This window comes from Barbus barbus (assembly GCF_936440315.1).
Source record: "Barbus barbus genome assembly, chromosome: 22".
NCBI classification, from domain to species: Eukaryota; Metazoa; Chordata; class Actinopteri; order Cypriniformes; family Cyprinidae; genus Barbus; species Barbus barbus.
The window spans coordinates 26,565,546-26,577,834 of NC_136750.1; the positions used below are offsets into that span (position 1 = coordinate 26,565,546).

General features: G+C 36.5%; 1 protein-coding gene across 1 annotated transcript in view; it reads left to right on the plus strand.

Moving 5' to 3' along the window:
* LOC306887973 (anillin-like) overlaps positions 1-12,289 on the plus strand; it is a 19,540-nt gene continuing 7,251 nt past the window's right edge. The window contains exons 1-20 of the mRNA XM_079446048.1: positions 1-89; positions 513-578; positions 778-954; positions 4,130-4,216; positions 4,327-4,499; positions 4,607-4,699; positions 5,083-5,212; positions 5,860-6,263; positions 6,552-6,631; positions 7,261-7,390; positions 7,486-7,621; positions 7,727-7,891; positions 7,988-8,114; positions 8,241-8,289; positions 8,419-8,484; positions 8,575-8,607; positions 8,848-8,869; positions 8,951-9,060; positions 9,310-9,363; positions 9,982-10,068. Coding sequence (XP_079302174.1) covers positions 521-578; positions 778-954; positions 4,130-4,216; positions 4,327-4,499; positions 4,607-4,699; positions 5,083-5,212; positions 5,860-6,263; positions 6,552-6,631; positions 7,261-7,390; positions 7,486-7,621; positions 7,727-7,891; positions 7,988-8,114; positions 8,241-8,289; positions 8,419-8,484; positions 8,575-8,607; positions 8,848-8,869; positions 8,951-9,060; positions 9,310-9,363; positions 9,982-10,068 — 2,181 coding nt within the window. The 5' untranslated portion in view covers positions 1-89; positions 513-520. The remainder of the gene's footprint in view (positions 90-512; positions 579-777; positions 955-4,129; positions 4,217-4,326; positions 4,500-4,606; positions 4,700-5,082; positions 5,213-5,859; positions 6,264-6,551; positions 6,632-7,260; positions 7,391-7,485; positions 7,622-7,726; positions 7,892-7,987; positions 8,115-8,240; positions 8,290-8,418; positions 8,485-8,574; positions 8,608-8,847; positions 8,870-8,950; positions 9,061-9,309; positions 9,364-9,981; positions 10,069-12,289) is intronic.

Here is a 12,289-nt window from a genome sequence, read left to right on the forward strand (position 1 = left end):
GGAGCACCCGCGGAAATTCAAACGCTCGAGCTCAGCTGACAGACGCAGACGTTTGAATCCATAAACTCTGACACGGTTATTTTACTGAGGTAAGAAATATATACTTTAACTGTAAAACCGACAAAAATGACTTAACATATTTAAAAGAATGCAATTATATTTTACTCTCTACGACTTCGACCACTTTAAATTTCGTCTTTTGTTTTGTTTACGAATGACTGCTAACGTTAGCTAGCAGCGCTTTAGCTTAATGTCTCGGTTGATGAATAATAACGATATAAGTTATTTAGATGAAAAACTCGACTCGACGTATAACAATAACGACTTTATTGATGTTGATATGAACATTTGAAATGAACCCATATAAATTGTTCTAAAGGACTGTGTAAACAAAGTTAGTAACCACGGCTGTATGTAATGATTTTAATTCAAAGTCATACGTCACATATACCTGATCTGTGACTAAATTAAATTTAATTTCGTTGAACTTGAAGCTGTTTTTATGCTGACAGGTGTTAAGATGGAAAATCAAAAGAGGCCGAGAGATCCACTGGAGGAAAACACTTCAGCCTGTAGTGGTAGGACCGCCTTCACTCTTCAAACATACTACAAACCATTTGGAGTATAGTAACTTGTCAGTTGTTGCAAGATGTGTCAGTTACATTCATTTGTAACTGAGCTTTATTTTTTATATACACTGTTTAGCATTATATGTCATTGTCAGTAATGCCACATGATGATATCAGTGCGAGTTATAAGTTATAGAATGTTTTGCAGAACTTGAAAATGTGTTGAAGAAAAGGCGGCTGGCAGCAGGAGGAGAGGAGAACCAGGACCCCAAGAAATCTCCTGCCAGGACACGCTTGAGATTGGCAGAGCTGGAGGTGAAGCCAGACACTCCTGCCATAGCCTCCATCCACTCCAGAGTCCAGCAACTCAGCCAGAGACGAGATGGTAGGAATTCAGTTTTATCCTTTTGTAAACTTACACTGGCAATTCAACTATATTTTAAACTTTTTTTTTTTTTTTTTTGCTGTTTTTCATCCAACCCCATTGATGTAGCAAGTTGATTTTCCAGTACATTTCAAGTTAATTTTGCTTAAGCAGGTTTTATACTGTTTTATATGTATATTTATGGAGCAAAACTGGTACACAATGTTTCCTGATAGGGAACAATGTTTTACTTTTTGCATTTTTGTTATTTGTCTATTTTGTATTGTTTTGTCCGATTTGAGTGACAACCCTCGCTATTTTGGAATAGGGATGTAACTATTACCAGTTTGACGATAAATCTTGATGAAATTCCCCGCGGTTAGTATTACCGTTTCATATTTTAATTATCATTAAAACCGTATTCGATTACCGCAATTTGAACAACTCATGATAAATAAATATACTGTCCAGCATAAAGTACAGTTTTGAGTAACAGTCTCACGTGCACACAGCAGCAGACTAGAGTAGTTTTGTTTTGAGTGAAAATAGGGCAGGAAAAGCTGAGGTTTTAAAAGAGTGCTTAGGGAATTATACATATGAATATATGAATGAATTAATTATATGAATGTACCTCTGAAGGTTCGTCAGAAACGATTCGATGGCATTTTGTTTTAATCTTTGCTCCAAGTAATACCTAAAGAAAGTGTTCTTAATCGCAGCGCTGCTTTGTCCACGGAGGTTACGGGAAACAGCTGTAATTCAGCTTTTCCATCAGCGCCACCTGCTGTCAGTGAGTGGATTTACAGAGACTTATATTTACATCCAGCCTGTGTGCAGTTTCTGTCTGGCCAAAAACGGACCGAATTTGCATGCCCTGTTGTAAATTTTGACCAGTTGCTGAAAACCAAGCTTATGTGGATTCTACATATATAATCAATTCAGATAAGTTATCTAGAATTATTTATGGAGCAGATAAAATACATATAATCATTTATTAATCAATTTTCATTTTGACTTAACTAGGGCTGCAACGATTAGTCGACATTATCGACAACGTCGAGTAGTTGTTTGATCTCACATGACCTAATGTTGACCAGTGTGGCACTGTAGCGCAAGACTAGTTCAGCCCTCCTGGATGCAATTCAAGAGAAGACACACACAGTGCTTCAGAGCAAATGCATCCAAACCTGAGCGGCGTTTGGATGAATATGTAAATATATGTTGCGCGCTTTCTTCGCAGTAACAAAAACTGACAGCAGTGTGAAATGCATCTGATAACATCGATGTGGACGTTTGCATGAGCTCTGCAGTTCAGTACTCCAGTAAAGTCCGGTCACATCATGTTTATTTATATAGTACTTTATGCAATAGCCTTAATTCAACAGCTTTACTGTATTAAACATGAAAAACCAGAGCCAGTGTCGCTTTCAGTTAGAACAGTTTCAATTACAACTTGATTTTCTGTTATAAAGCTGCTCTCCAGTGTGGGGCTAGCTAATGGTAAAATATTATTATTATATAAGCTTGATCTAGCTTTAAAACATTGTTGTGAATAAAAGTTTATCCAAAGCGTCTAATCACTTACCTTTATTTTGTTTCTTATCTATATGACTTACAAAAGGAGATGTTAGGTAGAATGATATGTCATTCAGTTACTTTTTCATGTAACTAATTAAATGGTGAGAGAGTGCCTCTGTCGGTCATCTCATTTTGTATGCCAAATACATCTATTTGTATAATTGGTAACAGTTTACAATAAGGTGTCATTTGTTAACATTAGTTAATGTATTAACATGAATGAACAATACATTTATGTATTAATCTTTGTTAATGTTGGTTAATAAAAATACAGTTGTTCATTGTTCATGTTAGTTCACAGTGCATTTACCAATATTAAAAAACACAACATGTGATTTTTATAAATGCATTAGTAAATGCTGAAATTAACATTAGACTAATAAATGCTGTAGAAGTATTGTTCATTCTTAGTTTTTACAATAAGGTTCATTAGTTAAGTGTTACCAGTTAATTGTATAATAATTCTAATGACATAATATGCATCTCTAAAGCTGAAGTGACCTTTAATTATGTTTTATATTTTAACTAATTGAAAAAGCGGAATAATCAATTAAAGACTGCTGATTAATCAGTGAAATAATCGATGATTATCAAAATAATCGTTTGTTGCAGCCCTAAACTTAACCCTTTTCTTTGTTTAAAGGCTGAAATGTGAGGTTTACCTTTTTATAAAACTTTTTCAAAGCTTTATTTGAACATTTACATTAGATATTTGAACATGCTATTATACTGTTGCAGTCTAATTGTCATTTAAAATCCAAACATCATTGGTAATGTTATTGTTTTAGTAATTATGCAAACAAAAAGTCATTATTTGTTGTTTGTTGATTGTTTTATTTTTTTTAAATATAAAACTTGAAGTAATTTATGTGTCGGTACTTTTTGAACATCTCCAGCACATTTTAACAATACCGTAATAATACTCATAACTGTGATAATTTTGGTCACTATAATCGTGATAAGAAATTTTCATACCGTTACATCCATATTTGGGAATGGAACGCTATTTTCACTGCAAAATGTTGTTTTTCTGGTGTACACTATAATCAGCCTCTCTGGTTATTAAAAGTTGCTTAATCCAGCAGCAGCATAAAAAAAAAGCAACCAGAGTCATATTTGTTGTCACTGCACATGGAAATATGTTAGTTATGCCTACTTGTTATAGCAAGCCTATTACATATACCATTAAATGTATGTAAGAAATAATTTAAGCCTATTAAAAATATCTGTTAATAACACACAGTTCTACTAACACTTTAGAACTATGTTTTTGTATAATCTTGTAATGCTATTCTTATTATTATTATGCATTTTGTATTTTGCGTGGAGGCTACATGAAATATTTGTACTTTTAAAATGTAATTGTAAGTGTTCCAATTCATGGCTATTAAAGCGAAATGCAAAAAAGACTCAAACTTGTGAAAAAAATATGCACTTTTCGCAATGAAAATTTTAATATAAACTACTATTCATTCTCTTTCATATTGCACTTTTACATTTTATTGTCTATGGGTGGGGAGAAGAGAGTTGTGCTGTTGATATGCATTTAAGCATGTTTATGTAGTGTAATTATATATCCAGAGTTTAGGAATGAATTGTATTGTTTCTGTGTGATCAGGTGGGACTGGGTTAGTCCAGCGCTGCCTGTCTGACCCTGGGTCCGAGGGTTGCACCGGCAGCATGTCCTCGCAGATCTGTCACATCGGTAAGAATTTTCTTCCACATAGGCTTCACACTTCTCAACTGCTGCTTCTTTCACTGCATTCTTTATTAAGTCTTGAATTGCGGCAAGCTGAAAGTGTATTTTTATGGTAGGTGAGGGAGAGTTTAGCTCTCGCCTGCAGCGATTCAAAGCTCCAACGCCACTGAACAGCCCCGATCACTCCACCCCCTGCACACGCAATCTCTCCAGATTTGTGCATGGCATTCAAAAGCAGCTGAACACTGCAGTGACACCCAGCAGTAAAGAGGCCTCCCGTATCCGCCAGGTAGATCTGTCCCACCCATCTGACCTATTTTCTAACCGTTTCTGAAACAAATCGAGAAGGATATGTTTTGTTACTAATTCTTGTCTCATTAACTGTCTCAAATGCAGGCACGTGAGGATGAGTTGCGTCAATTGAAGGTTCAGCCAGTGGCAGAAAACATGTGGTTGAAGAGGAGTCTGTCTGACTCCTCCCTCACTGAGGTGAGCCAATCAGGTTAAGATGGTTTGTCTGCTTACTGTGCAATTTTGTCTGGTTTTTGAGCATTTAGAAGTTTAGTTCAAAAGTAAATAATCCCCATTTTCCCAGAGGGCATCTCCATCCACATCCTCTCCCTGGGTTTACAGGAAAAATCGGAAACCCCAGTGGCCTCCATTACAGCCCGGGAGTGTGAGCATGTATTGGAGTGTATTTGGCTTTTATTTTTGTCGTTTATCTGTTTTGTCATACTTCCTCACCCTTGGTTTTGAGGTTCACTGGGGCAAAGTGATTTGTTTGTACAGACTCACTTTGGGAGAACTGTTTTTTTGTCTTTCATGCTGTTTTATAGGGCAAAACCTAATTTAAGCTTTTGTCTGTTCTGCAGGACGAGCTAAAGGGAACTGAATTCATCTCCTGTGAGCTTGACAGTAAGGTATTTGATGGAAGCCTGGACACCACACTGCCAGGTTCTGTGGACATCCGTTTCCCCAATGAAGAACTATATACATCGACAGGTAAATGTCCTTTCTGAACACTGAATCTAACTTAAAGGGATAGTTCATCCAAAAATGAAAATTATGTCATTAATTACTCACCCTCATGTCATTTCAAACCCGTAAGACCTTCTGGTCATCTTCAGAACACAAAGTTTTGACATTTTTGATGAAATATGAAAGCTTTCTGACTCTTCATAGATTACTACCACGGTCAAGGCACAGAAATGTTGAAAGGACATTGTTAAAATAGTCCATGTGTCATTAGTGGTTCAACCGTAATTTTATGAAGCTACAAGAATATTTTTTGTGGACAACAAAGGAAAACAATAACGACTTTATTTAACGATTTCTTCCTGCGTTGTGGTACTCTCAATAATGGCGGTGGACAGTTATTTTTGTTTTCTTCTGCGCACAAAGTATTTTCATAGCTTCATAAAATTACGGTTGAACCACTGATAGTTTAATGAGGTCCTTACTACCTTTCTGTGCCTTGACCATGGTAGGACTCTTGCTTTCTATGGAGGGTCAGAAAGTTCTCGGATTTCATCAAAAATATCTTAATTTGTGTTTATGATATGATGGCGAGTAATTAATGACAGAATTTTCCTTTTTGGGTGAACTTATCCCTTTAACTCCAATATTTACCAATTTTTTTTCTGTAACAGAACCTGGGACTTTGAACACTTCCGTTCTAATTGACAAGATGTTTGAAGACGTCCTGCAGCATGTAGACAAGGAAGCTGAAAGTGAAGATGGAAATAAAGAAGAGGAGGTGGAGAAAGATGAGAGCAATTCTTCAGAGACTGAAAAGGAAGACAAAATGGAACCGGTCACTGTCACATTAAATGAGAATCCTCTTGACCAGAGTGAGATGTGTGAAGAGAGAGAAGAAACTCCAGAAGCCAGTTCTTCAACAGATAAAGAGGAGCTCCAGTCTGTTGACGATGAAGGAGAAATGAAGGAAGAGAAGGAGAGTGGCACCACGGGTGATGAGGACTTTCTAACCCTGCCGCCCAGCTGTATTCTTTCTCCCCTCAGCAAATATGTGGAGGCTGTTGTCACCCCACTGGTATTGGCCTGATTTTTAGAGATTTTAATTGTTCATATGGTGACATCTAGTGAATTATGTTGCCAATGAAATCCAAGTGCTTGTCAAAATGCCTTTTAGCATAATTATGCCACTTTTCATATGAAATTAAATGCCAGGCAGTGTTTTGCATGTGAATTTTTGGAAAGTTCAAACATACAGATACATGCACCTTTTAGTTACAGTGTAAGAGTGTAATTTATTACATGGATATAAGTGTATCAGTTGGTTAAGAAGACAATAAGTGTATCTTTCTGAATGTTTCTACAGAAGATTGATATCAAAGTGTCTGAGCCCTCACCTGAAGAAATGACAGCTAGTCCTGCTGACAGCGTTCCACCTTTATACAGGTATGCTCACTTAAATAATAACAATAATAATTTGTCAAGAGCCTTGTCATTCTGTATCGCTGTGTTTGCCCAACTTGCTAATTAGTACTGGTAGTACATGCTTTTTTTGTTTTTACTAGTGATAGACTAATAAGTCGGCCATTTATTTAATAAAAAAAAAAATACAGTAAAAGCCTTGATATTGTGAAATTATTGCAATTAAGGTGTAATTTATTCCTGTGATGGCAAAGCTGAATTTTCACCATAATTACTCCAGTCTTCAGTGTTACCTGATCTTTCAGAAATCACTCAAATATGCTGATTTGGTGATCAAGAAATATTTCTTATCAGTGTTCAAAATATTTTTGTGGAATTTCTGGTAATTTGTCTCCCAGTATTCTTTGATGACATTTTTTTTTTAAATTAGAAATAGAATTCTGTAACATTATAAATAACTTTACTGTCATTTTTGAACATTTTAATGCATCCTTGCCAAAGAAGTGTGTTAATTTATTTAATATATAAATATATATTAAATGACACCAAACTTTTGAATGGTAGTGCATATCAGTATTATATCGATCAAGAGCCACTGAACTCAACCACTGATATTTACCTTTTTACCCAATTGTTTTTCATATGATTAACAGCATTGACACCTACCGTTCACAAAGGAAGATCCACGCCTCTTCTACTCAGAGCTTGACCCCTGGAGTTCAGAAGCAGGTTCAAGAGAAGACCTGCTCAAAAAAGCCCGTCAACATCAAGGAGAGAATTAAGGTTTGAAACTTATACTGGGAGGCTTATACTGGGGTATTTTAGGAGACTTCATGCATTCAAGATCTAATGCAGGTGATTGTATTTGGTCCATTAAGGTGTTAAACGAGGAGGCAGCCAAGTTGCAGACAATCATCACACAGACACTGCAGGCTCTGAGCTGTTGCAGTGATGAAGAACATGGGAAAGGTTCCCAGCAGGAGGCCGAGGCTGAGAAACTCTTGCTTGTCTCCAGTAAGTGGAACATTTGTGAACAAAGTGCGTTTCTCTATTTGAACCTCCTGCAAATCACTGAGACTGCGTGTTCTGATTTGGCTCTTATTTGTCTGTTTAATCCAGGTGAGAAGCGAGCAGCCTTACTGGCAGAGGTCAGCAGGCTGAGAGAGGGTGAGTCCGGTGAACCAGACTCCCAGAATGCACCTCTGCAGCCCTGCAGAGGCACAGTCAGCATCATCAGCATCCAGCTGCCCCTCAAAGTGGAGTTTGTGTGCTCAGCTCGCACAGGTGAGCGTTAATTCATATTTATTAATGGCAGAAGATGAATCATCATTGCACAAGGTCAATGTTCTCATGCAGTTTATGGCTGCTGTCTCTATAAAGGCCGTCCAACGCACTACTTCTTCGTTTTGATCCATTATGGCCCATGTAATATTGTGGCAACGCCTTTGGCTACAGCTGCTGATGCCCAAAATGGAGACACCATCACCTTCCCGACTTCTATTACACTGTGAGTCCACATGATACATACAATGATTCTTTGATGTCAGAGTTTAAAACTGCACATTGCTTTAAGAGAAGGTTTTTAAATACAACATTAGTGATTTACACTGGTTTGAATCTTTTCCTTCCACAGACAAGACATTTGCTCCAGTTTTGAGATTGATGTTGAGGTCTACAGTTTGGTAGGTAGAGTTCATGTACAAGCAAATATTTGTTTTCATTAATTTAAAAGAGTTAATTTATAAATCTTCAAGCTTTAACTTACAATTTCTAGTTCATAATTGGGTGTTATGTATTCCTCTGTTTTATAGTCCAGCACTCAGAGTAATACCTGCAGTGTGAATGCTCAGCAGTTCCGCAGCTCAACAAAGTCAAGGGTTTGTACACTTTCACACATTATGTTGAGAACGCAGAGTGTTTATTACTTTTGGCAATGCACAGTTGCAGCAAAATGTTTGTGTTTCTAGGTGACACCCAAGAAGATTCTCCACAGCATCAAAGTATGTATCTACTGTCTGTTTACTTACCATCATTGGGCTTCATTCATGAAACATGAGCTTAACAAATGTCTGTATTTTCTGTATCTCTGTGATATTTATAAAATCTCACGTTTTGAATTGTCACAAGAATACTTTCACAAACAATTCAGAAAATCATTAATGGGGCACATTGTGTGTTTTTATTTTTGTTGAGTGGTAGATAGCTGTAGCTCATTTAAATGTTTATTTTTGTTTTTCTAGAAATCTAACCAGAGTGTGATTTGTGAGTATTCATCAGTTACTCATTTAATCATTGGTTGATTGGTGGTATCAGACACTGATATTTCTTTTCCGTCCGTTATAGCTGCTACTCTGCCTGGTCTGAGTGCCCAGCGCTCTAGTAACTTCACATTAGTGGGCTCTCACAAGATTACCCTGAATTCGTTGGGACAGAGCAAGTTCCCTCTGGACAAGGTATTGATGCAGTAAAGCTTTGTTCGTATTAGTGAGTGTCTGTGTTGCTGTCCTCACCTTTTTGAACACTTGTTGCATCACTCAGTTTTTCTTTTTAAAATCAGTAAATATTGTGGACACTACTTCACGCTTAATTTTCACTTGGTTAAACAGGAGATCAGTGGTAGTTCTGTGTTGTGTTTGCACTGTGGTGTGGTTGTGGTCATGTAACTGGGTTTCTGTCCATCTCTCCTGTTTCTCTCCACTCAGATGAAATTTGAAGGCAAAATCAGGCGACTCCTTGGAGATGAGTTTCAGGAAAAGGTGTCACTCTTTCCACCATAGTCTCTGTTTCTGGTTAAGTGGGCTTTGCGCATTTTCTGTGTTAGGGTGTTTGGTGGGCCTTTTGTTCATCTTTTTACTATTCATGAATCCCCTGGCCTGTGCAAGTGTCAATAAAATGACACTGTCTTGATTATGGCATTCATAACTTGCTTTGGGATAAATTAAAACAATATCACTACAGTTACCCTCTCTTTTTCTCCTTATGTTCTGTATTTTATTATGGAGATATGGAATTTTACTTCCAGACCTAGAAAATGTAACACAAAATGTATAGATCATTTAAAGAAATGTAATACTTTTATTCAGCAAAGATGTATTGAATTGATCAAAAGTGATAGTAAAGACATTTATAATAATGCAAAAGATTTTTGTCAAATAAATGCTGTATAAGATTTAGTTCAAATGAATGTTCTTTGAATGTTATCATCATTTTGGAGTGTTACTACAATTGGAGAAGTAATTTAAATTTGAACCATTCAAAAATTATGGCTGTTTTAGAGCCTTTTTTTTTTTTTTTTACTGTATTGTAATGTGTACTAAAAACGTGAACTATATTGCTGCATTTTTACATGCACATCTGTTGTTGTTTTTGTGTAGGTTCCCTTTCTCTCTCCTCTAGAAGGCCACATCTATCTGCGGTTGCACAGTGAGGGCCACTCCAGCGTCCAGCATCAGGGCTTTTTGGTGAGTTGGTGTGTATGCTTTCCAGACACTGACCAATGTTTTGCTTAGCTTGTTTTATCACATGGAAAAGGCACTTACCATATCTGTAGTCCCTTTACTAATTTGTATATAAGCAAAAAATGTGAAAATACAGTTGCCAATACTAGTGATCGACCGATATTGATTTTTTATAACCGATACCGATACCAATTATTTGCATGTCTATGTGCCCGATAACCGATATGCAGAACCGATATTTATTTACTGTTATAAAATAAATAAATGACTGCGTGAAGTAAGTCCATACTTCACTTTGGTTTTTCCTCCTTTCAGTCATCTTAACAAAAAATGTTTTGAGAATTAGCAGTCTTTCATGCAGGGCTCTAGACTCATTCTTCCCACTGATCTCACTTTTGCGCACGAGCACATAATTTGGTTGCAATTTGTTTTTTGTTTTTGCTACAACATTTGATTAATCAATGCATGCTGATGAACTTTTATCATAGTTTATAGTTATATGGTAACGAAAGTTTTCAACATTCAACTCGTTCTTTTTCATCTGTATTATTTGTGTTTAAATTTTGTGAACAGGAATTCCTTTTTTCGTGCGCTTTTTACTTTCAAATTTGCGATCTTGGTGTCACATTTTACAAGAAAAGATCATTGTCTGTTTTGCTTATATCTATACACCTTTAACTTTTTAAGACTAAAACAAAAGATGGATTCATTGTTATTCTTAATTAAAAAGCGCAACAACAATAAAACAGTAAGTTGACAATGACAAACTCTTACATAACATTTATCAACAAAAACGAATAAGACGAGGCATGGCATAGGACACACCACATGCTGTACTATATACAGAGTATATTACAGAATGTTTAGCAAACTCTGAGGAAGCAAATAAATATTAATATATTTTTTTTTTTTTAATTAAGGAAAGCCTCCATAGCATAACCTGAGGTAAACAGCAAAGATAACAAGCTTCTCAAAACGAAAACAAAAAGAAAAGTAAAACTAAACTGGCTGTAGCTGACAGGACTTGCATGTTTGTTCTACAAGAATACCACCACGTTCACCTTCTCTGGTTTAAGAAGCGGTCTTTTACTTTAGTTTGAAACAAATCCATCCGTTGCGCTCCATCCGCGACGCGCACCTTCGCGCTCGTGCTGACGCGGCAAGTATAAACCAGGCTCTACCCACTAAGCGCTCGTGGTGAAAGCACCTCTCTTCACGTGATCAGTGAAATCTGACTCCTGCTATAATGTGCTGCGGCTGGCAGCGCGCGCTGTATGAAGCAGACGCTTTGGAGTAGCGCAGACCTGGCACTCGTACAAATGCGACCACGTCAAATTTGAACTCGCAAACAATTACCATTTTGGTCGCAGTCTAGAGCCCTGTCATGTTCAATTTAATCTTCGTATTACAACAATAAAAAACATTTTATTTATAAAAAGCTTTAGCAGCAACACTAATATTAGCAGTAAGCAAAATGAACATAGAAAGTCTAATGTTTTCAAATGGAGAAAATAAAGGAAAGGAGTCATATCAACTTCATTTTTAACTACAGTTTTAGTAGGTTTATAAGCTGTTTAATAGGATAAAGAGTGAAGAATAATTCACTGGATAATGTTAATTCACGGAATAATATTCTCTGGAATATTGGAATATAACAAGCATTGTATTTTATTGCATTTCTCAACTGGCATGCTCTAAATTATGCTGCTGACAGAGCGGTTTATCTATGCCATTACACAGAACAGGCTACTCAAACTGCGATCGATCGCGGAGATAATAAATAATTAATTTCCATAGAGTTGTATTAATTTAGATGTTTATAAACGAAATAATGGTTATATAGTAAGTGTTAATACAATTTAGGGTGCTTCAAAAAAGTGAATCTTGTTAAAAGTTACATGCGGTGTCCGAGCTGAGCATTTCTTGAGCATCAACCCGCTGAGTGAACTGCAATATGAAAGCGGCTTCACGAGACTAATGATGAGCATATAGACAACAGAGAGAGAATTACATTCAATGCTTTTCTTTCCAACATGCAATCATTCATGGCTGTATTATTTAATTCATGCAAAGTTACGTCTTTATTGGGAGAGGACTTGACGGATTATCTATGTGACTCCGACTTCACGAGACTAATAGACCACAGAGAGAATTAAATTCAGCGCTTTTATTTCCACCATGTGCTAATTCATGGCTGTGTTATTTCAGGCAAAGTTATAGCCTA